We start from the raw sequence: 27,551 nt of genomic DNA on the forward strand, positions 1-27,551 counted from the left end.
CAACAAGGAGGGCAGGGAGGGGTAAGAATTGCACCACCACAGCAGGTCTCTTCTCCCAAGTAACAAGCAGTAAGTCAAAAGGAAATGGCCTCAAGTTGCACCAGGAGAGGTTCAGATATTAGGGTATTGGGATATTAGGAAAAATTTCTTCACTGAAAGTGTTGTCAATCATTGGAACAGGCTGCCCAGGGAAGTGGTTGAGTCGCCATCCCTGAAAGTGTAGTTGTGGTGCTTAGGGACCTGGTTTAGTGGTTGACTTGGCAGTGCTAGGTTAACAGTTGGATTTGATGATCTTAAAGGTCTTTTCCAACCTAAACAATTCTGCGATTCTATTCTATTATTCTGTGAAGCATTTGGAAGGTTTTCATGAGGACTGCTACCCTGTCTCCCAGCTTTCCACCAACCTTTCTAACACTAACTGCAGCAAACGGGACTTGCTCTTCTGTTTTCAGATCTGAGTAACCTATGTCTTTGTATGGCTAGGATACCTACTGAAAAATCAGCAAAGTTCAAAACATGCATACGGTGTCTATCACTGTAGTGTAAAACATCATGGACTATTAAAATAGCAGGAAACAGACAGGGTATCCGTTACCTGAGATCTATGGAGAGTAACAATAATTCATAAGATACACATCTGTTCCATATATTTTCTGTGTATATTTTTATGCAATTGCTATATGCAATACACATATAAATACACATATTTATGCCTGACCTTTTTTCTTTGTTTTTTCTTTTTTTTTTTCCCCCTAGAGAATAATATTCAATGTTGTCAACTTCAGTAAAACAAAAAGCCTCTATAGAGATGGGATGGCTCCAATGGTGAAATCCACAAGCAGACCAAAATGGTAAGTTACCCTTTCAAAGACTTGCTTAATGAGATAAAAGTGTTTGACTTGGCACTTGTACCAAGGACCTTATGGCTCAGGTGCACCTTTTGGTAAGAGTAGGAGAGAACTTTGATGCAAAAGCCGTGTTGTGAGAACAGGTTCTCTTTGGAGCATATGGACAATATGACCTCTGGAGGCCCCTTCCAGCCTTGCTGTGATGGTGTGTTGAAGTGACTTGTTTCAAGTAGCATGACTGAAGTGATGTCCGTTCAAGGAAACTGAACAGTCAGGGCCTGGGCCAAATAAGTTTTCAGTGACATTCTCACCATCTAACTATTAGGACAGTCTCTGACCCTGCTTTGTCCTGTGTCAGCCAGCAGTCTCCCAGACAAAGCCTGCAAACAATATGGGAGATGGACTGGGCCTGGATGGGTTCTGAAAGGCTGGATTTGTTCTATCTGTTCTGGGGGTGGTCGGAGTTTAGTGGAAGAATGTGAGCTCTGCCATGTAAGTTGATCTCAGGTGAATGAGCAGTGTCAGGTCTCCTTTATCTAAAACAGAAGATGGCCAGATAACCTGGTCGTAACCTATGCAACACAGAAAGGCTTGCACATATGACACACATGTATACCCATATACATGGTACATTTTCTCAGAGCAAATTAATGAAATGTCTACTGTGAATAATAATAATATGTAAATCTAATGAGTCCTAATGTATGCAAGACTCCCAAGAATTACATGATTTGCCTTTAGCTAGGAGACTTGTTTGAATATGGATGGTGAGGTTAGGCCATAAGTGTACAGTAATGTATTCTTATAAGCCTTTACAGCTGCTACTTTTTATTGGTTAATAAATAATACATTTGATCAAGCTGCATATTATCTGAGCCTTATAAATATATCTTTCTTAAATACTTGAACTGTCACAAAATTTCCACCCACAAGATGTTAACTTTTGGTGGTCATTTTGTTAATGTTAACTTCTGGTGGATCATTGTTATTGTATGGCTTCCTCTTCATATGACCAACAGAATGACTTATTTATTTTTTTGTCTAGATGGTAAGGTCATCATGAGCTGTCTCACAGTACAGGTAGTGAATGGAGTCAATTTGAGCTCAATAGGAGCATGTAATAACATTGAAAATTACTTTAAAAAAATCCATTGTGTTTAGTGTTTTTGTAGCAAAAGTCATGTTAATTGTGTTTACTATTCAACTTCAGAAAAATCTTTGGGGGCATTTCAGGGCCACATTTATCAAGCACACTTTAATCATCTTTCAAAACCCTTTCCTTCTCTCACTAGGGTCTGGTATTGCAGCTAAGTTTATTGTGTGTTAAGTTTATCTATAAATCAGACATTGCTTTCATACAAATTTTATGCCTTACTTTGGTTTCAAATTAAAGTGTAAATCTTACAAAACAATGCAAAATGGGCTTTTTCTAGAACATATAGGCTCCTTCACTATTTTTAAACCAGATTTCTCTTCCATTTCCCCAGAGATCTATTTATTTTTGTGTTTTATATTTTTAGGGGATGTATTTTGCTCCCATGAAAGTGAGGAATGAATAATATTGCCTGGAGCCAGGCACAGTGTAGGCAGTAGGTGTTGAGCAGCTTCCTTGTACAGGGCTACTACCAAACTTTAATCCTGTTTCAGAAACTCTAGCTGTAATTTTTTTCTTTAAAAAGATCATTACTCTGTTAAGGTATTTTTATTTTTTTCTAATAATCTGTTTATGAAAACATCTTGCTGTACTTTGAAGGTGCACATTAATTCATACTGTTATCAGGGACCTTGGTGATATTGGGGTCTACTCATTATAATTTCTGTCTCGATGTTAATAGGAATTATGCATGTGTTTTCCAAGTGGGAGAAAACATACATTATTTTTGGATATATGCTTTCTATTAGAGCTGTTTTCCATTTGGATTATGCCTTTTACAGTTACCTCTGTATCTGTTTCCATGGCATTCCAGAGAAACCTGTAAACAAAATTTTCTCTTTGCTGAAATAGGATTTACTAGTACTTGCAGTTGCTAATGCAACATACAGGTAGTTGTAGTGCTTGAACATGAACAGCACAATATCCAGCTGCATCGATCTGATACTGTTTGATGCTTTGTATATATTAGTCTAGCAAGCAATACTGAATCATTCACTGCTGCAAAAGTGCTGAGGTTTCCACGAGGGTACTCAGGATTCAGAACTGTGGGAGGAAACTATTGGAACTCTCCACCTTGTATGAAGATTTAAGTCAGCATAGCAGGTTAGTGGGTATAATGTAATTTAATTAGAAAATGATTTATTAATTACAAAAGTTAAAGAAACGCTAAAGTTTTTAAAATCAAGTTAAAAGGAAGATTACCAGAAACCGTAGTCTCCAACTATTCTGAAACAGAGCTCAGTCCTTCATCTATGAACTGCTCTGTACTAAATATTTGAGGAAATCATGATTATTGCCTGCCTGTGCAGGCGTGTAATCCATACTAAAATTCTCCCAACTTCCTCTGGTCACACTGATAGAAGCAATGCTGTGTCACACATAACTTCTCCACTCCCTTTTTTATATAATCAGATTTGAGTTTTAGGGTGATAAAATATCAATTCTCCTTTTTGCATTTGAGAGACGTAGGCACATTACTCCTCTTACCAACAGATATTCAAGCCTGAGTTAATGTTCTTTTGATTTCAGTGAGAAAGTTTCCACTGTATTCTGGACAGAATTTGACCACAGTGCTCTGAAAATCCTGCATATCGAGAATAGATTGGCCTCCAGAGACCATGAATTTTAATATTTGCTTTGAATGTTGTTATGCAAACATGGCTCCGAGCTTTGCAACATTTTTTGAGTTTGATTCTTGACTTTGGAACAAATCACTGCCAAGTGCTCTTGAAGTAGAGAGTGTGTCAAAGACGGATCAACGTTTTTGACCTGTATTCTCTTGCCCTGTGGGGTAAGATCTTTAAATGCAGTCAGCATCAAGGTTCAGCTCAGTGTTACTGATGGAAATGGAGTATATCGCTGTCATCAAAGCACTCTATGTGGACACAGATGTGCTGGTGTTGACATATTCTTCTCTTTTGAAGTAAGGCCAGATATTTCCAGTAATGAACTACTTAAAAAGAGGAAGCAATATGCTGAAGGATAAGGAAAAAACCAGAAGATTCCATGCTAAAGAAAAAGATAATTTTTAAAAAAGAAAAAACCCGAGAAAAATAAATTCTGATTAAAATGATATCTATTTTCCCCATACATGGCAATGGGCTTACTGAATATTCTTTCCCAGAGGGATAGAGCAAAATAAAAAACTAAGTAGGTTGAGTTCTAAGTCCCTCTTATGGGAAGGGGAACTCTTATGAATTTTTCTATGATTTTGGTGGATGCGCCATGTTGACACTAAATAGTATGGGGCTGTGGCAGTTGCATTGGTCAAATTTCACTGAAGTGAATCACAGCTCATAAGTAGAAATGTAGCATTGTGTCGCACCATGTTACGTCCGTCACGCTTCATAACAAATTGGACAAGATAAACCTCAAGTTTTTATTTCAAGCCAGTGGAATGTGCTGTGTCTGATCACTTAACATTTTTGCTTAAAATTAACTGATTGCTCAGAAGTATTACACCAAGATTTTAGAGAATTGGTGTTTTTTTCTCAATAATGACTGCTACAGATATAAAAACCTCAACTACTAAAATAGAGACCAGTTCTGAGTCCTTTTCTTTTTTTTTTTTTTTTGGTCTCATGTGGAGGTGAAGATTTGAGGGGAGATGGATTTGAAGAAGTATTTCTACTGTAATCTTCTTTCTCTCTGCTGTTTCTTTTAAGTGGAACCTAATTTTGTTGCAGTTTTTTAATCATGATTTCACACTAAAACTCTGTCCTTGGAAGGTATTCATGAAACCTACCATGTGGGCATAGCAGTGGAAGACCATTTAAGTACATATACCGTACTATTATACTGATTGCACGAAGTTTTACAAGTTTCTCAAAGTGAAATAGAAGAGTGAGGTGTTTGAGAGGCAGCAGATTTTCCAAATGATGAAGTGAGCAAATATTCCCTTTGGGCAGTGAACAGCTATAACTCTTGATTATTCAGTGTGAGCATTGCCTCATTGGGGACATTAGTTTTTCAAATTGTGCTAATCTTTTAAAAGTAACAACTGGCCACTCATCACCTTAGGTATTTCAGCAAGATCATGTGCAAAACTCTAATTAGTATTTATAGAACAGCAACTCCTCCCAGTAGAATAGTAGCGGTAGCTGGCAAATATCTGGTTGACACCTGTTAAGTCTTCAGACATCCATTGTATTTTATTCTGCATTTCAAATGAGCAGAGAGCAGTAGGTGAAGTCCCCATAATTAAGGGATAAAAGATAATAAATAACATGGTTCTTGAGTGGATGAACACAAGGTTAAAGGCTGCTCTGCAGTTGTGATGCTGTATTTCAGGAATTGTTTGTTTGTAAGTAATAATGCTAGCTAAGATATTATGCAGCCTTCAGCATATGAGCGAGGTTTTATGTCTAGACTTACATGTGTTTTGTTTATAATGTCAGATTTCAAACTGCTTTTTGGCAAAGCAACTACTTTCTTCCCTGTCTTTTATCTCACTCAGCATTGATGGTTTTTAACTGGATAGCTGCCTTCTCCAGCAAGCACTCCACTACCTCTGTTGCTATAACATCTACTGTTAAATACTCACAACACATTGCTTCTGAAGTGTTTTTCTTTTCCAGTAAACCTGGGACTACAGAAAAACTTCTAGGTAATTAATTCAAATTTGAATCTATATGTATCTCGGTAAATATTGTCATGATGAGGAATTTTGGTAGACATCGAGAAAAGCAATGCAAGTTTTATGAACAATACTCCCATATGTTCCATTCATCAGAAGGGGACAAGACTGAGAAAATCTGAATTTTGAGTAGCTAAAATGTGTTGATTCTTGCCAAGTTTCTTTAACATTTGTGTCTACAAAGCAGTGTTACAATCACTACCATGTCTACCAGGCTGCATTATACATTCAGAGAATTTCAGCAGCATTTTTAGTATGTATTTATATATCTTTAGCCATAAGATAAGCTGTTTGTGAAATGAGCTGTCATTTGTGGTGAAACAGTTTGAGAATAAAGCACTAAATATATATATAGCTTGCTAATCTGAAAGACTAGAATTGCTTACTATAAAATATATGGCAGGCTAGGGCTAGTGATAACATCACCTGAATTTAGGTAAAGAAGATGAACAAGCTGTTATCATTACCTGGTTCCTTCCTTGGCCTATTATACATCTTTGGCTACTCTCTGAAGTTTGTTCCTTTGCCAGTTGTATAATGTAATGTGTGCTTGTACTTGCTTTCCTGAGGGATCTGCTGAGAATGCTTGTGGAGGTTCAGAAATATTTCCCATGGCAGAGGTGTGTGTTGATAGAGTCTTTGCCAGGTGCAGATCTCACTCCTCGGAGCTGCTCCTTCCCTTGTTCTAGAAAAACTCTGCATAGGATCAGCAGACAGGGAGCTGGCCCAGGTTTAAAGTAAACTTTCAAGGAAGAGAAAGAGGATTGAGTCTTGGTTTGGTTCATCACACAGATCCAGAACCAGCTGTATGGTCCAACTGGAGGAGCAGTGAGGGAAGTGGGAATAAGTGGCTGGAGCAGGCCTGAGGGAATGAGGATAGCAGCTGCAAGGAAAATGCCTAGAGAATTATCTGTGGAACCACAGCCTCTATTTCAATAACTTGTAGCATTTTATTTGGAGAAAATTGTGACAAAGCCATTGCAGTATTGACCTTTTAAAATCCCACGTTGAGTGATATGCAGGAATAGTTTTGTCTTGGTCTTACTGCAGCTCTTTGGAAGAAAATAAGATGGTTTTAGACAGTTTTGAGGTTGGCATGTATATGGAAGTAAAATAACTACCTCTGAAGTCGATCCCTGGGTAAATTAATATTTGTGTGAATCTTGTGAAATAACAAAAGAAAGAGACTTAACCATTCTACAAACCCATAGAAGAAATGCACTCTCTTCCCCTTTCCCAGTCCAGCAAAGGTAGTTATTCCTGGGAATATAGAGTAGGTTACATATCACTCTCATCAGCAACGGTTTTTGTGGAAATAGAGGAGAGGTCATATTCTGCTGACACAAAGTATGAATCAGATCCCTCAACTAATGTGTTTATTGTACAAACTAAATGGGATTATTTTATGGCAAGAAAGAAAGTTAAATTTTATTGATGGGATATTTTACTGGAAATTTAAGAAGAATGAAATTATGTTGGGAAAATTAATAACAAGGAAATTACAATAATATAAAAGGAGGCAAATGAATTTTAGAATTAAAAGAGAAAATAATGAAGGAGCTCCAAAGGACTGCTAAACCATCACTTAAAAACCATAGCTGTTTTATATGTATGTGTGTGTTTCCTCATCATTTATCTGACTGATCTCCTATAAATCAATTTATTTAGATTACAGCAGAGTCAAAAGGCCCCAGCCAGGATCAAGACTCATTGTTCTTAGTGCTGTGGAAACATATAAACAGACAAAGTCCTTTTCCAAAGTTCTGAAAATTTTATGATTGATTTCAGTAAGAGCAAAGTTAGGCCAATACTGAGCACTTCTGAAAATTCCATCCTTAAAGATTTATTCCAAGCAGTAACTGTTTAAAAAATGACATACTGCTTACATAAGAGTCTAAATATTTGATGGTTATAGTATTTACATCTAAAACACCAGAGGCTATGTGCTTTAATACCTCAATCTGTTTCCCATATACTCTGTCAACATGAGTTCCCTGCATTGATTGAGGGCACTCTGTGATCCCTAAGGTTGTATTCATGAAAGGTTACCCTTGGTACTACTTTATTCATGAAAGGTTTGAAGCACATAGGAAACAAATGGGTCTATTCCTTCCAGGTGCGTTTTTTGTCATCTATAAATACTTCATTACTGGGGTGCTGATGAGAAATTAAAAATCTTAAAAAAATGCAGTTGCCTGAAAATAGTTCCCCCATCACCAGTGCAAATCACAATGAAATTTGCAGTTGGGAGGTTTTGTGGCAGTTTAAAACAACTGAATTGTAGGCTTTTCCCACTACAGTCCATGGTATTGAGTTTAATGGTTGCAGAATATGACCAGAGCCATGCATTATATCCCATCCTGAAACAGGTCATTCTTTTTCCTCAGGTGATGGGCATTTGGTGGAACTGATTGCATGAAAAGTGTTCACAGAACTGGGTTCCTAACCTTGGTAGGTTTAAAAAAAAAAAAGTATATAAAATTGAGGCTTTTTCCCCCAAAAATGAGTCTGTAAGTTAGATAAATATGGGCAGCACTAAACTCAAAGCAGAGTCAAACTACCAAGAGGACATTGCAGCTTTTCATTGCAATTTTGTACTTTGAACTAATGGAGCGGAGCAGAATGAAAATCACCTCTGTTAAGAATGGCATTTATCAGCCGTAAGTACTTAGTAGTGAGAGCCCTACACAGACAAAGCTAAGTGTCACCAAGAAATGTACTTGAAAATCAGACTGTTAACACAAGACTACACAAATAAGAGCCAAAAACTGTAATCAGAAAATGCAACATCTCTTTAAGAATGTTTTAATGGCCTGAAGAGTGCTAGACAAGTTGAATTTAACAAGATGTAATGACATAATATAATTGAGAATGCACCCGGATGCAGCACAGTCCGGTTAAATTTTGACTTTCCTTCACTTAGCCTTGCAACTTTAAAGGTTCTTCAACATTTGATTTTAAAAATACGTAGTGTTGTTGAGATTTACATATGACATAAAAGCCTATGATGTGCAATATATCAGAAATACAATTCTAAGGATTGTTAGGGCTGAAATATCCAGCCTAATATTTTTAAACGTTTGTTTGAATCATTAACAACTTTTTCTTTCATTTTCTGTAAAGAAACAATATTAGGTTAAGAGGAAAAAGTAATGGGAACTATTCATTGTGAACTTGTGATAAAAGTGAGATGGTTATCAGGCACCTGCCTTGTATTTGATGTGCCATAGTAAAAGCCAAAGCAATGAGTTCAATTTCTCTTTCAACAGAACATAAAATAGAAGACAAAAACATTTTGTTTTACTGTGGAAATTGAGAACTGTAGAGAAAATAAGCAGTAAACAAGTATGGCAGGTGATAATGCAGGAACAGAACATTAAAATAATAGGTGCTATATCTTGAACTTTGTCTTATGGAATTCAACAGTTGTATATAAACCCCGAGTTTTTATGTTGTGATTACTAGGGTTAAGTTATGAGTTAACTTCTGTATGATATGTCACTGGTTTGAGAGAGTTAAAATTTAATGATATTAGAACAGAGATAAGACCTTTGTTATGTCCTTAGCTGCTGAGGCAGTGGCTAAAGTTTGTTTTTCCAACTGCTTCACGGAGGATTATTGAATTTTAGCTTGAAAGCAAAACTTTGTCTTCCTGCTTCACTGTATTAAGAATCTCTGAGATTGAAAACCTAGCATGAGCTCTCCTAGCGTGATTAGAAAGTATCCAATATTTTTTGGCAGCAAATACTAATTCCAATCTTTCTGCCCAGTATTGCTCAGGCAGCAGAAGGATAAGTGGCTGTCAGATGCTTTGGGTAACAGAAAGGTAAGGCTCCAGGCTCTCAGTGGAAAGTGGTTTTGCTGACAGTTCCCTACCTCTGGAAAAATGAGTGCTACTGAGGAGGGGAAAGGCTATGCTGGGCAAGGGGAGCAGGCAGTGCTGGTTCTTGGCTGGAATATTATTCTTTTGGACACCATGAACAATTAGTATAAGTTTGAACAATACAGCATTGTCATTACTGCTCTCAGACGTTTGAGTTTCTCTCCACATATCCTGTTACCTGGTAGATCTGTTGGTGGAATTCAGGGCTGGTATTTGTCTGCCCAGGCTCTCAGGGCATTAAGCAGCCAGACTAAGGAGTCTGTCCTGTACCTGTCGTGGACTCCCCAGGTCTGGGACTTACCCACAGCATGGTTATGCAGATGGGCTGCAGGTGGGCTGTGCAGCTGAATTGCAGGTGTCTGTCCTCAGGACATTGTATTTGCTACAGGTGTGTTGGTAGTTTAAAAAAAAAAACAAAACCAAACCCTCTTGTGTCTGTCCCTCTCCCACACAACAGCAGATGGGAGGTTCTGAGGTAGAAGGCAAGTTCTGTCTGTACTGTCAGGTAAGGGGTTTTTCTACCTTGTAAATCCCAGTAGCACGTGAGTTATCTAACTGATTTTATCTTTTAGTAGTGAGGTGTCCATGGCAATTATTAAAAATGATGATAAAGAAGCCATGCATGTTTATTTCAGCTGGATTGCTTCATTTGAAGCAAGATACCCCATGTAAGCCTAGGCTGAGGGAGGACTTGGCTGGGGGGGGACTTGCTCCCCCCCAGCCCAGTGACCACCTTCCCTCAGGTGCTGTCTGCCCTGCCTAGTGTTGTTCAGGCTCTGTTGTGTGCGATTTTGCTGCCTTGTCCCCTTCTTTTCCCCCTTCTGTGCCCTTGCACAGCCACCCATCCTCAGTGCTTCCAAGCCTGGAGAGAAAATGGGGGGGGCTGGTATGCCCTGTCCCTTTGGAGGCATTGCCAGCTGCGTAAGCAAACTGTGGGTGTTTGGGTGCTATCTGCCCACAGTGTGGCTGAGGGAATAGTGTCACGAACGTGCAGTAATGAAAAGTGTCTTGTCAGCAGCTCAGGAATTAGATTTTTATTAGGGATTAGTTGTAAATTTATTAGGGAATTGCACTGGCTAGCTGGACTCAGAGTGAAAAGATTTCAAATGGCAAAATTAGTAGCTTCCTAAATTGGGAATTTCTATTGAGATTGAAGAAGGAAATTGTGTTTGTGTTAGCTTTTTGTTCAAAGACTTCACTGATGTTCAGCCCTTTTCAGGTGCTGTTGTAAAAAAAATAGTGTATTCATTCTATGAAGACTTTTTCAAAATAGTTTATTGTAAATGTGTGAATACCCTCAGCAAATTTATAGCAAAGGCCATGGCAGCTCAAGATAAAAAGAGATTCAACTTAAAAGGATAGATTCACCACAGAAAGAAATTGAGGAATATCTAAGTTAAAACAATTTACCATGCCTTTTAATATTTGAAAAAATGCTTCTTTAATATTTTTCTCAGTATAGTTAAAAAGCACCAGTACCTTATAGCTTTGAGACCAGCAGTGATATAATAATTTAGCTTTGATAAGGAAAAGAATTTTTCCCCATCTGCTACTCTACTGGATAGTTTAATGCTCTTATGGTTGTCTTTTAAATGTCATTCAGTCAATGAAGGGGAGTCATGCAGCATATGTATGTTTGTGTGTAGGTTTTGTTTTTTTATTAAACGTAATTCCCTGGGCTCTCCTGAGGGACTGCCACTATCCTGGGGGTGGAAGGGATTGCGGTGCAAGTCCTGCTTGGAAAGTGTTTGGCTCATTTGGGCTCTGTGAACTTGAGGAATGACTCAGCAAGGGGAAAAGTGCGTCTGCAGGTGCAGTCAGAAGGACTTTACCTTCAGGAGCAGCTTCTGTAGCTAAAAGCCAAGTAAGTCAAGGTAAGCAGGGAGGGAAACATATTCAGATTCACTGGGTGTTAACCCCTGAAGGCAAAAGTCTGAGATGTGCTTTAAAAGGAGGAAAAAAGGGGAAATACTGTTTGTGCGCCTGGTTAAATGAAGGGGGGCTTGATTTAGGTGGGAATCATGGATATAAATATATTTTTCTGTATAGGTTAAAAAAGAAAGAAGCCTTGTGTTGTATGTCATGCTCCTTGAGCATATGTGGTTAACTGTTACATTTCTGTATGAAAGCACATTGGCTTTAAAACCAGTAAATTACATGCAATCTTGGCCTTTAATCATGTACCGAGAATGATCACCTGGAGGAAATTTCCACTGCTGTGCAGTTGCAAACTAAGAGTCTCAGAGCATAGAAACAAGGGGAGGAAAAAAGTATGAGGTATCAGTTACACAGAAGAAAACACGAGTAGCTTTTCTTTTGAAAGTATTTAACAGATGTAATTCTTCTTTCTGCCGTTATCTCTATAAGTAAGCATGGATCTAGACATTTGTACATCAGCCTGAAAGGGAACACTAAACTGCAGGTAAAGAAGCCAGGTGCAAAGGGGTAGAGTGTGTGTCAACGTTGAAGATGTCTTAAAGCAGCATGTAGGAGTTAGATTTGTTCTGCTTTTCTAGTTCTGTAACTGTGGGATCTATTGAGAGTTCTCTCAGACTTATTCTAAAGTATTCCCCCACTCCCCTGCAATGTGAGATACCTGCACATCAGAAGTTAGCATCTGTGATCTGTGTGGCTGTAGTCTGAGAGTCTCACAGTACGGTGAAAATGAGCAGAGCATTCTGGATTTGTCATTTCTAATACTCATCAACTTGTCTCTTTGTACTATGAAAGTACAGAAACCAATAACCTAGATGAATCATAAGTGTCTGGGGGGAGTGTGTGCACGCACGTATGTTTGTGTGGGATGCTCCTTCAGTTTGTTTTCTTTTCCTTTTATTTTGGCAAAGAATTCCAAGTTTATATTAAGAGGCTGGGCTTCAAAACTCTATCTGAATAGAGGAAATGAAAGAGTGGATAAAAATGGAGAGAAAATAGTAGCCTGGAGTGAAATGTGTGACTAACTGTGTCTGAGGCCTCTGGATACTAAAATTACAGAAGGAAATAAATTACACGTTGACTGCATGTTTTTCTTCCACTCTTAGAGCAATAGAAACTGGGATGTCTTCTATATAAAGTAACAGTGAACTTAACCATAACCAAACACGGGAAACTGTATTTTAGTTCTTAAAAGACTCTTATCTTGCTGCACAATAGAGCACAGCATTTACGTTCACAGTACTGCCACTGTGTGGCTTCCCCTGAAATTCTGCAGGTAAGGAAAGCCATTCTCCACCAAACCATCAAGACACTCCAAAGCAGCGTGTACATGTGAGAAGGAGAGTGATGGCAGTGAAAATTGCATGGATGCATTTCAAAAGGCTTACTCTTTTATTTGTTTTAGTTTGCCTTTCTTGAAGGAGGGATTTCATGCTTATAAAGTTTCATGCTTGTAAGGTTTCTGCCCTCCAAATATATGTTGTCAGCACAACCTAGCATTTCAATACCTTAATATTTACAGTTGAAACTGAAGGTTTTTGCTCTGTTTCAAAAGGTGATACACAATTTTAGGTTCAAATGAAAGTTGTTATTAGAGTTTCTTTTTAAGGTTTTTAGTTCTTTGAAAGTACAGTGCAATGAAATAAAGATATATCCACTGACAGAATCTTCTGCTAACATAAATAAAGGCTGTTTATAGCTTTAACTTAACATATAATTAATAAAAGCTATTTCTCTTGAAGCCACCAGAAAATATGGATTAAGGTTTAGAAAACCTTCTGGTAAGTGAAGCTGATATACTTTATAGCAGATGCACAAGTGGTGTATATATTCACAGGCATCATTTACAAGTATCACTAATACATTCTGCCTGACAGCATGAGCCATGTGCATGAGAAGTTAATGGTCACTAATGCCTCAATAAAAGCTATTTATTGGAATATAATTTTTAAGATTCACCTTTAAGAACAAATATTTGATATTTTGAGTTCTCCTTTCAAACTGCACTTCTGTACTTCTTATTCAAGCATTTTTGGTTTGTGTGTGTAATTGTAAAAAGTTTAAAAGGTCCCAAAACTCTGACACTTAATAACACAATACAGTTACTGAAGTCAAGCTTAAAAAATAAATCTACTTTAGGTCAATTTTATTAAAATATAACATCTTTTTACTGTACTAGTGGTGAATGAGACTCTAGAAGTTGGAGTTACTGAACAGTACTAATTTTTTTACCTCTGCTTTCAGCAAAGGTGTGCTGGATATATTCCATCTTAGTTTTAAACTAAACAGCTGTGGTTTTTAAATGGTAGTCAATTCGTAATTTTTAATTTTTGTTTTTAACGTATAAAACTGCAAAATGGTGAAATACGTGTGTCTTAATTTTTGTGGCATATCTTAATGTGGCTGTGTAGGCCAGAGTCAGAAAATCTGCAAACTAATACTGACTTCTGCATCTTTGACATTGTTTGACCTCTATTCTCTTCCTCCTATTTTATGTTGTGTTTCCTTGAGTGTGAGATATGAACTTCAGAAAACAGTGCCTTGAGAACAAGTACATTATCTTACAGGCATGAAAATTCAGCAGTACCCAGAAGTTGTGTTTTCAGTTGCACCATAATAATAAGCTAATTGTGAAGTTTTTAATTGAAAGGAGGAAGCTATTGTTATTCAGTGAAGAAAATTTCCATAAGAAATGAAGGAGAAAAATGACCGCTGCTTCAAATGATGGTCCCACACTTAGATTGCACAACAGGGCTTCCCAGCCAAATAACTGATAGCTGCCTAGGACATGTATACAGATTAAAGCAATCGCCTTTGGTGGATAAAATGAGTCAGCTGTGTTAGGAGGGCTTTAGAAGTAACTAATGAGACCTTGACAGGTTTTGAAGAGTTAGAGTAATTCTGCTTGGGTTTTTCTGGGGCATAGAGTGTGAGAAGGCTGATTTCAAGAATTCAGCCGGCTCAGCCAAGGTGGTTATAATGTTTTGTTGTCTTCTGCTCAGAATCCCATCCCAAGATAGATATATAACACTTAACTTGTGTTTATTATCACATTTTACAGGAGGAAAGATAAAGGCAAAGGAGCATAGATTTTTTTTTTTTTTTTTCAAGGTCACTTTAAGGATCAGCTTTGGAGGAAACTCAGAGTTTTTTCATTTTGTTTGCTTCTCAGTTCAATGATCTGAAAGTAATAAAAATCTACTACCAAATTTACTACATTATACTGTTATTACATTAAAATTTCACCCAATACATAGCCTGGCTGTAAGCAGTTTCAACTTGGATATTGCTATTTATTTATTTTGATTTATTATTTTTTTTTTTTCCCAGAGATTTGTATTTTAAACTCCTAGAGAAAGCTTGAAAGTTTCCAGGCCTTCTGAGCGCAAAAATTTGTTTACTTTGTTTCAGAAGCATATTACTGCTCCCAGCAGGACTTAGCACACCTTTTTAGTTATAAAGGAATACTTATATTCGCTTATTTGAATCTGAGAGCTAGAATTTGCCTCTCATAATATTTATACAGAATTTATCTGCTGCTAGATTACTGAAAAAAATCACACTTCTATCACCTCAGAATATTTACATGACTTTTTTTTTTTTTTTTCCTGTCTTTTAAAGCTGTCTAAAAATATACCCAGACGCTCCAAACAAAGCAACAAAAAGGCTTCCCATAAGCTCCAGGACAATTAAACTCGGTGCTTCCTTCTAAATAAACCATGTGCTAGGTCAGTAGATCTCACAAGAGACAGCCTCTTTAGACCCATTGTTTGCAGAGTTTTCTGCTATAGACCTTCTGCACAGGTTTGGAAGCTTGTCCCAGCTCTAGCTGCCTAGAAAACCTGCACATAATGTTAGATTTAGCTTTCAGAAGTTTTCCAACTAAGTTTAAACTACTGAAATGAAGGTTCATAACACAAAGGTTGTCATACCCTTTGTTGAAATGGTGCCTTTATAATGTGGCATATTAAATATTTAACATAGTTTGCAGCAGATAAAAAGCAATTTTGTTTAATTTTTCCTAAATATTAATGCTATCATGCACCTTAATCCTTTCATTATAATAAAAATTTGTTCAAGCTCATTCTTATTAAACATTTTCTAATTTATAAGGATATGGATGTTTTGCTTCTGATCCTAATAAGTAATAAGGCCAAAATGCCATTGTAAAGAAAAAGGGTGAGAGCTGGGAGGGAGACTTCACTGCTATGTAGGGAAGAATTACAGACTAGAAAAATAACTTTATATTTTTACCCAAGGACACCAAAGACAATGCCTATTTCCCAAGTAACCCAGCTCAAAGTTTTGGGTCAGTTGTCAAGGAATGAAATGAAATACCTGCAAAACACTCAGTGAAATGACCTGGAAAATAATTTATAAAGAGGTTGCTATTCGTTTCTGAGTGAAGACCATTCTTCCATCTGTATCTCTGAACTGAAGAAAAAGAAAAAAAATTCCTGGGTTGGAATTAGTTTCAAATCAACTTTTCTCTGCATCCTAGAACAAAAATGTAGTTTGTAATTATTTGTAATGCTAATTAAAGATGTGTTCCTCCAAACACTTACTGTCAGTAGGGTTACAGGAGGTAATACACCCGTGATGCAATAGCAAATGTTTCCCATAGCCCATCAGCATCAAGATATGCTATACTCATGAATAATAACAATGAAAAAGAAACAACTTTGTTTAGAATTTGAATATATTTGGGCAATATTATATTCAGTCCATGCATATTGATGTGGCTTCACTAACTGCAGTAAAACTACAGCTGGTGGTGAGTGGGTGTGGTCCATTTTTGTACTGGGCCTAATGTCTCTCTGGTTTGTGTTAGAAATTCTTGGTTTATTCTTCTTTTCCTCCTTTCATCTAATTCTAATTTACACACCCACAATAAAGGAAATTCACACCTTTGCTTTAAAACTATATTTTTATTATGCAGCTTTTCTTTCCTTATGGAATGACTGTTTTTAATTTCCAACATCCACAGCCCTTCAGTTGCAAAGAAAAAATATTGCTCATTTGCTTGTATGCAAAGAACTGTTGCACTTGTGATAGATGCACTTTTCAGAAAGCAAAATAGTTTCTTTTAAATATTAAGCTGATTAAACCAGTCTTTGCATAATTCTTAGGCCTGCTGAATCCCGTGTTAGCTGACTTTCTGAGCCAATATAACTCATGCCCAGAATAATTATATAGATATTTCTGTTGAGAAAGGAAGGAAGAACTTGCAATTTAAAGAACTGAGTATCGTAGCTGTGGGGATTGTGAATACAATAGGTCAGTACTTGTTTTCATGTCAGTGTAAATATGGAGGAACCTTGGGAATTAGCTGGAGTTTAGATTTACATCACTGTGCGATAGGCTACTTACCTCTACTTCATTATATTATAGGATATTGTGGTCTCAATCCGGTGAAGTGCTTGCTTAATCTTGAAAATAGGAGTAGTTTACTGAGGTCCAAGTTGAGCACAAATTTAATTGCCTTGCTGGATACAGGTTTTTCCTTTTTAAATGCCAGCAAAGCCCAGATAGTAATCAACTGTATATTCTACTTGCTCTTAATCCAAATAATTGTATCCCAAATATCCCCTGCCTAGATGAGATCAGCACCTGTGTGAAGAACAGTTAGCTGAAGCCAATCTAAAGTCAGGTAGAGATGGGATTGTAGGTAAAGCCAAACACTCCAAGAATGGGGAAGCACTTTTATTTTAGAAAATGTTTCTGGATGGTGTGCTGCTTCCGGAAAATCTTGAGAGCATGTGAAAAACTCGATTCGCTCTCTTCCTTCTCTAAACAACTAGAAGACTGTACTCTCTGTTCTGATTGCATACCTGCCAAGGAAAGTTGATAGTACACCTGCAGCTTCTCTTTGGTTGTACCAACTACTGAAGATACTGTTGTGCTCCTTTCCTTGTGTTCTCAGAAAATACAGGGGAATTCTAGTTTTAATCTTGCAGGCCAAACAGTAGTGATATTAGTCTTTAAATATGCCATGTATCTTGGCCTAAAATAACGAGTGAGTCTTTCACAATTGTCAAAGTGACAGTTCTTGAATCCTCTGGTCATACCTAGCAAAGCTCAAGCTGAGAGAAAACAGTTTCTCAGCAGGTTTGGTGGTTTTAATCTTCTACTGGAATTGATTAGAAGAGTGAGGAATCTTACTGTTCTCCATAACAAAATGGAGAGCTTCTGTCAGCGTGATGAAAATCAGTAAAAACTGAGAGGGGAGAAAGAGCAGAAAGTATAGAGAAGATATTTTAATGGTAGGAGAAAAAAAGAAACTATTCAAACAAATCATGAGTCCTAAAAGAAGCATGATGCAAACCAGGACCACCTGCATTTGAAACTGCATATTTATTCTATAGGATCCATAGCAGTGTCATGATGGATAGCCAAATTCTCTCTGAAATCAAGAGGGAGATTGTCTTTTTCCTAGTTCTGAATAAAAGAACAACTGCAATGTCCTTCATTTAAGTGGAAAATATAAAGAACCACTTGCAATACTTATGGATGAGGTTTATGAAGGTAATTAGTGTCAGAGATACCAAGGAATTCCTCACTTGTGTCTGTGACTTCAAAATAATATATTAACAAACCGATTTAGTGAAACAACCCCAGAAATCCTATGCTGGATTTCTTTCATATGGTAAGTACTTGAAGTAAAAATTATCATCAATAAGATATATTACCCTGAATAGTCTTGCAAGGGAAGTGGTAGATGTCTCACCCCTTTGGTGGAGGGTTTCATGAAACACTGGAGAGTGGGATGTAAGGAGGAATCCTACAAGGACAATGAGATGGACTCCCACAGCTTTAATCTTTGTCTGCATGTAATTTCTCTCCAGCCATTTAGCTTTACACTGATGTGAATATAGGAGGTTTTCACTGTAGTCTGGACCTCTGTGCAGCAAAATGCATATACCTTGAAAGATGCTACTAAGGACTTTAGGAAGATTATGCATTTGTTTAAGGTCATACACTAGATATTGCCTAAGTGCTTTGCTAGAACAGTGACAAAGCTGTGTACTTTTTGTCTGTAAGTGTAGGCATGATTAGCCATGATAATCAGCTTACTTTTTAGTCAAATTAAAAGGGGATGACTTCAAGTAAAAGCTGCAAATGGTCATGTGGGCTGTGTCTGAAGAAGTCTTCTGCCATTTCATATCAACAAAGCTCAATCTACAGCTTGCTGAAATCAGTGGATGTTTTAGCCAACATTTCATTGAGACTAAAAGTCTCAAATAAGGGCCACAATATGTGTCATTGGTTTTGCAGTGCTTATAATGTTCTAGAATATTTTTAAACAAAAAGGGAAGAACCTTGTTTTGTGTAGCCCACAGCAAAGACAGATAAGAGAACAGAAATAAAGCCTTTTAATAAAATCACGAAACTGAAGATTTTAATCTAAAAGTGAAATTATTTTTTTTATGGCCTAATGAAATAATGATGATATAGTCTGCTTTTTAGCATTAATAGATGGACCTCCATACAAGAGATTGAATCTTGTACATCTCAGTGGCTTCCCAACAGTCAGAATGTACCTGGCAAGCTTAAAAGAGAAAAATGGTAGTAAAGGGGAATAAATAAGTTGACATTAACGTTACATGTCCACATGCTAACTTGACTGAAAGTAGGTATGGAAATTTAGGCCTAAAATACCTCTCAGTATTGTTAGAGAAAGATTTTTTTTTTTTTAAATGTTTTTCAGGTTAAAAAGTTTCTTTAAGTTCATGAAGATTCACAAAAATATGACTGTACTCTGCATGTAATGTAACTGTTAATTTCAGAAATCTTTGAATAGTATGGTGGAATGTGTCTTATGCAGGCCTTTCTTCACAAATATCAAGTTTAAAGTTTTCTTGAACCTAAAATGATTCCTTGAGTCCCAGGAAAACAGGTAGTCACAAACCCCACAGCTCTGTACATGAAAAATATTGAAGTTCTATTTTAAATATTACTTGGCGTATCAAAACTTTGCACTGGTAATTGCATTGTCGATCATGTAGTATCCTATCGCTAAAGAAATAATAGGTTAAAATCTAGACATTCTTCTTTTTTTTTTTTCCAATGGATACAAAATTGTGTTTTATAATGAGAAAATAATACAAGTTATTCCCTTCAAGAATTAAACTGTATATTGCACAACAAAATTGCAATAAACTACAGTTAAGTCTTAAATTCTGTTTGAAATAGCTGCATTTTCCAGCTTCCTATAGTCTTTTCTTTAAGCACTTTGGGCTATGCTAGTGCCCACTGCATATAACTTGAGACCTGCAGAAGGATTATAGTTGATGCAAGCTGATGTGCTGTTGATGATGTCAGTTTGCAAGCTGTTTTATGTTAAAAGTTCTATTGAGACTGTCAGTAGAAAGTCTATGAATAATTTCAAAGACCCTCCCAAGTTTATCTGTTCGCTTTCTTCAAGCATGCTGTAATGAAACTAGCAGACTTGTAGTTGCTGCTTGGCTAGTGGAATAGTGACTTGGAAGCAGTTTCACCACAGCTGTGTAAGACTGAGAGAGATGCTTCTCTTTCACTGCTGGAACAATTACCACTCATTCCTAGTAGTAGTGCGACTCATATTTCAACAGACAGTGATGGAAAAAATGTTCTGCGTATATGGGTGAATGTGTCATGGTCTCCAGATTTTGATCTCATCGAAGAAATCCAACTCTTCTTCCTGGAGCCTGGATGACTTGCATAGTTGCTACACCCTGCAGGGTGTATTTCGGTGTGCTTCTATGTATGTATGTGTGCTGTTTTAAAAAATCTGCTGATCCTTTGTGAAGAATGGAAAAGACTATAAGAATACATTAACTATCTGTATGTATAACCTTTCTAGTACTAAGAGTATACATGGAACTGGGAGTTTCTGCTTTATTCAAACATCATTTGGTTGGAGGGCTTATTTCCTATTTCAGATTGAATGGCATTTCTTTGCAGAAAGATTCTGTGATGGCAATGGTCAGCCCAGACTACTAGCATTGTTTTATGGAAGTTCTGAAATACCAGTTGATCTCCTAAGATATTTGCCAGTATCTTGCAAAAATCCTTACGCTTTTAATAATCGCGTCTCATCTAAGCTCAAAATAGACGATAGGTTTGTTTTAGTCTTGATGAGACTCTAGCAAGAAAAAAGTGTGGTGGTTAGGATTCGGTATTTTCCATAAGCACCCATTGCTTATCTGATGTTCAAATCTGTTTGTGTTTTGTGATGTGAGTAGTCCCCTATCCCCACCTCCCTGTCATTGTCACCCCTCGCCCCTTCTGGGATAAGGGATGATGTCTAGCAAAGATTATTATTGCAAAGAGTTCTTTGTGAAGTCACTCAGCTTGTTGGGAAATGTCTCAGTGAATAAAAGACTTCAAATAAGAAAAAAGTAGAAAGCATGAATGGGCAAATATTTTTGCAAGCTTTTTTGGGGCTATTAGGTAATACTTCAGTAATGAAATAAACAGAAAACTCTAGTTCTCAGTGTGCAAAATTCCTGTTGGCTTAAGGGAGTTAGGTCTGCATGCATAAAATAAGCATTTTAAATAGCTTAGTAGGAGCAATATTCACTATTGAGGTGGACTGTTTCCTTTTTAGTAAAAGGGTGGTGCGGTAAAAGGTGATCTACTGATCTAATCTTTACTTCTGGTACATACTATGGTACCATGGCAACATCAGAATTAGACACAGAAAATGGGGCAAGCAGCCCGGTAAAACATAATGAAGAGTAAGTACACAAACAATGTGTTACAGGGAATCTACAGAAGAAATTATTAGCAAGCAAATATAGTAGGGTTCTGAGGAGAAAATCAGAACATTGTAGAGCTCTTCTGGGAGAAGCTTGAGTATGGGATTTGTCAGTAAGAAATACAGACGTTGTTGGAAGAAAGAATATATTACCTGGGTTGGTAAGAGGAGTGAGAACATTAAGCTCTGCTACTGCAAAAAGTGACACTTCTAGGTTGGGTAGAGTTAGAGACCACTTAGCTTTTGGAATCTATGAAAGCTGCAATTTCTTCTAGATACAGAGAAACAATAATTCACTACTGTGCCTGTATGTTCAATCGAGAGTGTCCTAATTAGGTCCTTTCAGTTATTTTTGTGTGTCTGTCTGAAAGGAGAATATAGGTTTCTGTGTTTAGGGTAATCAGCTGTCCAGATTTACTCTGCAGTCCTAACAGAAAATAGAGGCAGTTACTCACTACATTGTTTGCACTGCAGAAGTGCATAGGTACCTTGCTTTCGACAAACTGCAATTATGATGGATAAAACTACAATATTGTGAATATATGGTTCCAAATCAAAACCATCTGATGACCATGGTGTATCAGATCAATATTAATGCTTGAGAGTTCACCAGCCACAGATTATAAACCTATCATAGGAAATGAGATTAATGAAAAATCATAGGCATGTTTGCATATGAGACATTAAATAATGTAGATCACAGCAGACTGTTGTATTTTCAGTTTTGACTGCTTTTGTTTTTCACAGGAGGTGTTTCGTGTCTTATTTCGAAAGGTTTGTGTACACATTGCAAATTTACTACAACAATGTTGTTGATTTTTTTTTTGTTCCCCAGCTGTTATGGGTAACATGGGTATCTTTGTGCCACCTGTGCAGCCAGAGGTCCTTACTTCAGCTGATTGCAGATTACAGGTTTGGATGTTATCAAATTAACCTTATGAACTGCTTTGGTTATTCTCAAATCAACTTTATGACCTGCATGTCAAAACTGTTGCAGCTGAATGTGTACAAGCATGTGAGGATTAAGGTGTTGGGAATGCTATCCTACCATTTAATCTCAAAAACAGCCTGGAAGATGTTGCTTATGAAATTGATTGATCCCTCCAGTGTGAGGAAATGATAAGGTTGTGAGACACAGACAGCAAAAAAAAAAAAAAAAAAAAAAAAAGTTTTGTAGTTTTGTGCATGACAGATACGTTAGGCTTAATGCCCACTCTTACACTGTGATAATTGTATTGCTGGTATGACAGCACTCCCAATGCAAGCCTAGATTTGGTTCCGCAGTTGATAATCTCATTATCAATTATTGTGATCTTTGCCTCGGTCTTCTCTGACAAGGCGCCCTCAGCTTCTAGAAGCTGTTTAGAGACGGGGTTCAAGGACAGTTGCCAGTGATGGATAGAGATAGGGATTACTTGTGGGAAGCTGACCCATTATGGGAGCAGATGGGCAGTATCCAAAGTGCTCAGAGTGCTGGCTGATGTCCTACAGAGGCCACTTTCTTTAGCCTTTGAAAGATCATGAAAACAGGGGGAGGTTCTTGATGACTGGAGAAAGATAAATGCTGTACCCATCTACAGAGGTCTACATGGGGAAGCACAAGCCAGCTGACCTCACTTTGGACCCTGAGAAAATCATGAAGCAGGTTCTCCTGAAAGATATTTCTAGGCATGTGAAGGGAAAGGTGTTTGGATGCTTAACCAACCTGATTGCCTCCTATGATAACATAAAGGGATTTGTGGATGATGGTGAAGGTGGTTACTTACTTCAGCTTTAACGAGGCTTTTCTTACGGTCTTTGAGAATATTTTTGTAAGTTAGGATGCTTTGATCTGAGTGCATGGACAATTAGACCATCTCAGATATCAACTCAGGTATCTGAATGTAGAACAGAGACTAAATATATCTAAGGGGATTCAGTTAATAGTCTCCAGAGAATGATTCAAAGTTCTTCAGAATGTTTTCAAGCGATAGTCAGCGACTCTTTGCAAGGCTGCAAAGCATAAAAGTACTTTTATTTATTAGAAAGGCCATACAGTTTCATTTTTACACATAGTACTCAAGCCAACAGAAGATAAAAAGAGTATGCATTAAAGCTACAGTAATTGGCTTTGTTTAATAGTAACATTAAAACTCCTGGTTATTATCCCTTTATTAATAAGTAATTACTTTTTTGGTCGTTCATTTATGTTAATACCCACGATATGCTAGGAGGTCATCGAACACTGAAAATGACAGTCTCTGTTCATGAAGAAATTCAGATCTATGGTTGAGGCTCTACTATGCTCGTTTTGTTATTCTCAACAGCATGTTTTTCAATATGTTAGTATTGCACTATAAGAATAATTAGGTATTTTAATATATTATTTAATAGTATATATTACTATTAAAGATTGAGGCAAACTTTAGATTCTTAATGTGTGCTTGGGTGGCGGCCTTTTGCCCTCATTATATAGACTCCTAAGCCTTCCCAAGGTTTCTTTCTCAGTCTCGCTAGGGAATTGTGTGGTTAAACATAGCCCAGAAAGTCCGAAAATTGTTCTGTTTGCAGTAGTGAGAGTGTATGGATGTATATTAGTAAAAAAAACCCACGAAAACTTTTTGTTATTGCTTTGCTTTTAATTGGCTTTGTTGATAGGTGACTGGGCTATGAACTGGGAGGTCCAGAGGGCTAGAGAAGGAAGCCTTCTTCAAAGCTGGAGTGTGTGCTCTTCTTAAGGAAGTGGGCAACTGGGAAGGTGCCAGGCGCTGTTGGTCTGTCCAGATTTCCTCCCTCCCTATAGAATACCTCACTGAACATGCAGAGATGTGCTTTGTGCCACATCAGTCTGCTGCAACCAGTTGCTTCTGATAAACTGCGTTGCATGGGGATAAGGATCAAGTCAGTCAAGTACCAAAACAACTTCTTTCTTGCCTTTTTTTGGAATGTATGGGTGCAGTGCATCGTTAAACGGCAGCTATGCAGTTCACAGTCCTCTCTTGTCTAAAGCCAACATACCAGCATGCTTACAGTAACACTCTAGAGTGCATGGAAATTTTGTAAGGGCTTAGAAGCAATACAGTCTTAGGGGCTTTTGTTTTGGATGTGGGAATTTGTAAACTTGAGTTTACTTCTTTTCTGTTTTTTTTCATATTTATCAGAGCACTGGTGATGAGGAAAAAAAAATTGTAATGACTTCACTGTGTTAAATAGTGATGTATTTTTGCCTTACAAGTAGTTGCACTTGAGAAACAGAGGTTATAATAATTAGCAGAATTTGACCTGACTTAATACTTCCAGGGGAGTTGCACTAAAAGCAGTTTCATATAAATGAAGACCCATTGATTTAATTAGAAAATAACTGTTTGGTAACTGATTTCACTGCTAGATGAATAAAAAAATTCTGATTTGCTGGACTTGGAAAAAAAAATCTTGGTGAATATTGTATTCTTTTGCCTTAAAAGGCAAAAGGAGGGGAATAAAACTGAGAAGAGCAGGCAGTGATTTAAAGGCTTTAAAGTCCAGAAGAGATTACACTGTAACCATACTGAAGTGTGTGTTTGTGTACGTGCTGTGTCACAGACGGAGGAGCTGATGAACACCTACTCCTGCCCACTTCAGGGACTGCTTCAGCCGCTGCCAGAGTTCTCCCCAGCCCTGGGGCTGTCAGTCATTCAAGCCACCAAACTCTGCTCACTCTGCTTGTGGTTCACAGCTGCTCAGTGCTGCGTGTGGAATCGGCACCTGACAAGTGCAAACATCCATGCTCAGATGGCGGTGCTTGGGGATAGTATGGGAGATTCTATTCTCATTACGTAAAACTCGTATTCCTTTTTGCACGTACCCAGCATTCTTTCTTAGCTTTCTGTCACTTTGTTTTTTTGACTGTATTCATCATGTTGTTACAGATTTTGGTCTAGTGTGTATTGTTTGTGTATGGGTTTAAGTTTGGATGTATTTTGAGGCAATTCAGCATGAAAGATCCAGCATAAATATAGAAATTAAAATGAAAAGCAGCATGAATATAAGATGTTACAATATTATAAACGAGTTATGTTGAAATAGACCAAGAGAAAAGGTGTGATACAGCCAAAGCATATAGTATCAATGAAAATGCAGTCCCTACCTCTGCATTTACAGCTGTTGCAATTAGATTTTTTTCCTTTTTCCTTTTTTAAATTGCATTAGCAATTCCAGATAGCCACTTAGTCTCCACAAGAAAGGCCCTTGACATTAAGTGTACTGAAAGGTCATTGAACAGTCATAGCTTTCTTTTAATTTTAAATGCATTTATCCAAGAAAACTAAACACTGATGCAATATCTGCTTTTCAAAGGGACTCTGTCTTCTAGCTGAGCTGACTGAGGTTTACAGAGGTCAACCAAAATACCTAAGGTCACCCAGAGTGTCAGAGTAAGGGGTAGGTATCTGGAAAACATACTAAAAGAAACCTACTTTTTTTTTCCAGAAATTACAGGATTCTCCTTTAAGCTTCTAGGTAAACACCAATCTTGTTGAAAAAAATACAGGAATGTTAAAGATGGTGACTCCTGCTGTGTTGATTACTATTGATACTGTGAATTATTTGTAGAGGATTCTAAAAATTCCTGTGTAGAAAAATGAGCAAGTTACATATTGCAAAAGCAACCAATACTGTTAAGGCAGAAGACTCTCAGTTTACTGCATTGTTGCTACACACTGGTTTGTTTTTTTTTTTTTCAAATCTGTTTCTTAATACTTTTTCAGTGATTGACTTCAGTTAAATTACACTGTCTAAACTAGCTGATGAGCACACTTATAAAATCATAGCTATTTTAGGAATGAAAGATCCTTTACCCCGTCATTCAGCAGTGAAGTAGTATGCAGTGATGGCTGTGATTAGCAGAATACATGCATTCTCACAAGGGAAAAGTGTTATGCTGAGGATGAGGTAAAATTTTACCTTTGGGAATCTGTACAAAAATGTTTGCAATGTTGTAGTGATATCTTTCGTGGTTTTTAACCCTCTGACTGAAAAATTTTGTAAAGTTTCACCCAATTCAGCAAATATTACCATAACTACAATGAAGAAAGTACAAGTGATTGTTTTAGGTGAGTGTTTTGTAGACTTTCTGCTGAGGAACCGCATGGTTTGTATAGTACATTTGTGGTAAAGAATTTTGAATAATTGCTATGGATTAAAAGTAATTAATGGGCAATGATTTTAATTGTGCAGTCTGTACATGCCTCAATCTCCCATTGACTTACATTGATGTGGAAGTCTGTAGTGTGCAAGGAATGCAAGTTATAAAACTTAGCATAAAAAAAGCGTGCGATCTTAAGGCTTAACAAATGATTGTAAAGATTGCCAAAGGTAAAAGCAAGGACCTATCTTCCAAGTAGTACAGTTGAAAGATTGCATGACTATCTTTCACCTTCATTGCTGACAAAAAAAAAGCATTGCTACACTCTGATAGCAAAATAAGAATGCATAGAGGGTGTCTTTATAAGGTCATATGGAAAGAGAAATCATGAAGAGGAATACATGTGAAGTACTGGTATGCCTCTATTACAGCTTACCAAAGAATGATCAAAGGAAATGTGACCTTTTCTGAAGGTGACTTATGCATTCATTGCTGGCTTTAACTTATTCTGCCAAGTTTCTGATGATTCATTTGCCATTATATCCCAAAAAGACTTAATTTGTCAGAGAAAATAGAATGGCTACTAGGAAACTTGTGATTCTTTTCTTTTTTTTTTTTTTCTGCCCCCCTGGAAAATTTATGTTAGCATACAACCCTGAGTACTGGGGGAAAAAAACCCACATTATTTCTTAGAAGCATTCTAATGTTGTTTGGTGGGACCTTTCACCATCTTGTTAAACATTGCAATTTTGCTCTGTTTTGCCTCTGCTTTGTCCAGTAAGAGGTCTGGCTCAAATGTTTTTCTTCTGCTTTCAAACTGCATGTATGTGTTTGAAAAATGATTTTGTTGAAGTAAAATACAAACTGATCAATCATACAAACAAGACAAAACTCCCACAGAGCACATGGGGAAAAGAACAAAGACTATTTTTGTCTGTCTAGTTAGAATTTTGCATATGCTCGAATATATCTGACAGGTTGTTTGTGCCTTTTAGAAGATGAAAAGAAAAATAAATATATATATAAGGAGAGAGAGAAAGAGGTGCTGATGAGTACAATAGCAGTGTTGATTTTCATACATTTGGGGTGCTGACACAATTCACAAGTGGCAAAGCAGACTAGGTTGTGTTATGTCGTTCCCTGCAACTGAAGGTAAATGCCTTGTTTTTTTTCACTTTGGTATATACCTGAGAGAATGATTTTTAAAATGGATTTTTAACTTTTATACTCCTTTCTTATTTATATATGTGTTTAT

The 27,551-nt window shown here is 37.1% G+C and overlaps 1 protein-coding gene across 2 annotated transcripts in view; it reads left to right on the forward strand.

The window, feature by feature from the left end:
- The window catches only part of LOC141960575 (BEN domain-containing protein 5), a 971,168-nt gene that overhangs the window by 249,312 nt on the left and 694,305 nt on the right, over positions 1-27,551 (forward strand). For both annotated transcript variants that reach the window (XM_074906246.1, XM_074906247.1), the window contains exon 5: positions 757-851. In XM_074906246.1, the coding sequence (XP_074762347.1) occupies positions 757-851 (95 nt within the window). The remainder of the gene's footprint in view (positions 1-756; positions 852-27,551) is intronic.

The sequence above is a fragment of the Athene noctua genome, chromosome 5 (assembly GCF_965140245.1).
Source record: "Athene noctua chromosome 5, bAthNoc1.hap1.1, whole genome shotgun sequence".
NCBI lineage: Eukaryota > Metazoa > Chordata > Aves > Strigiformes > Strigidae > Athene > Athene noctua.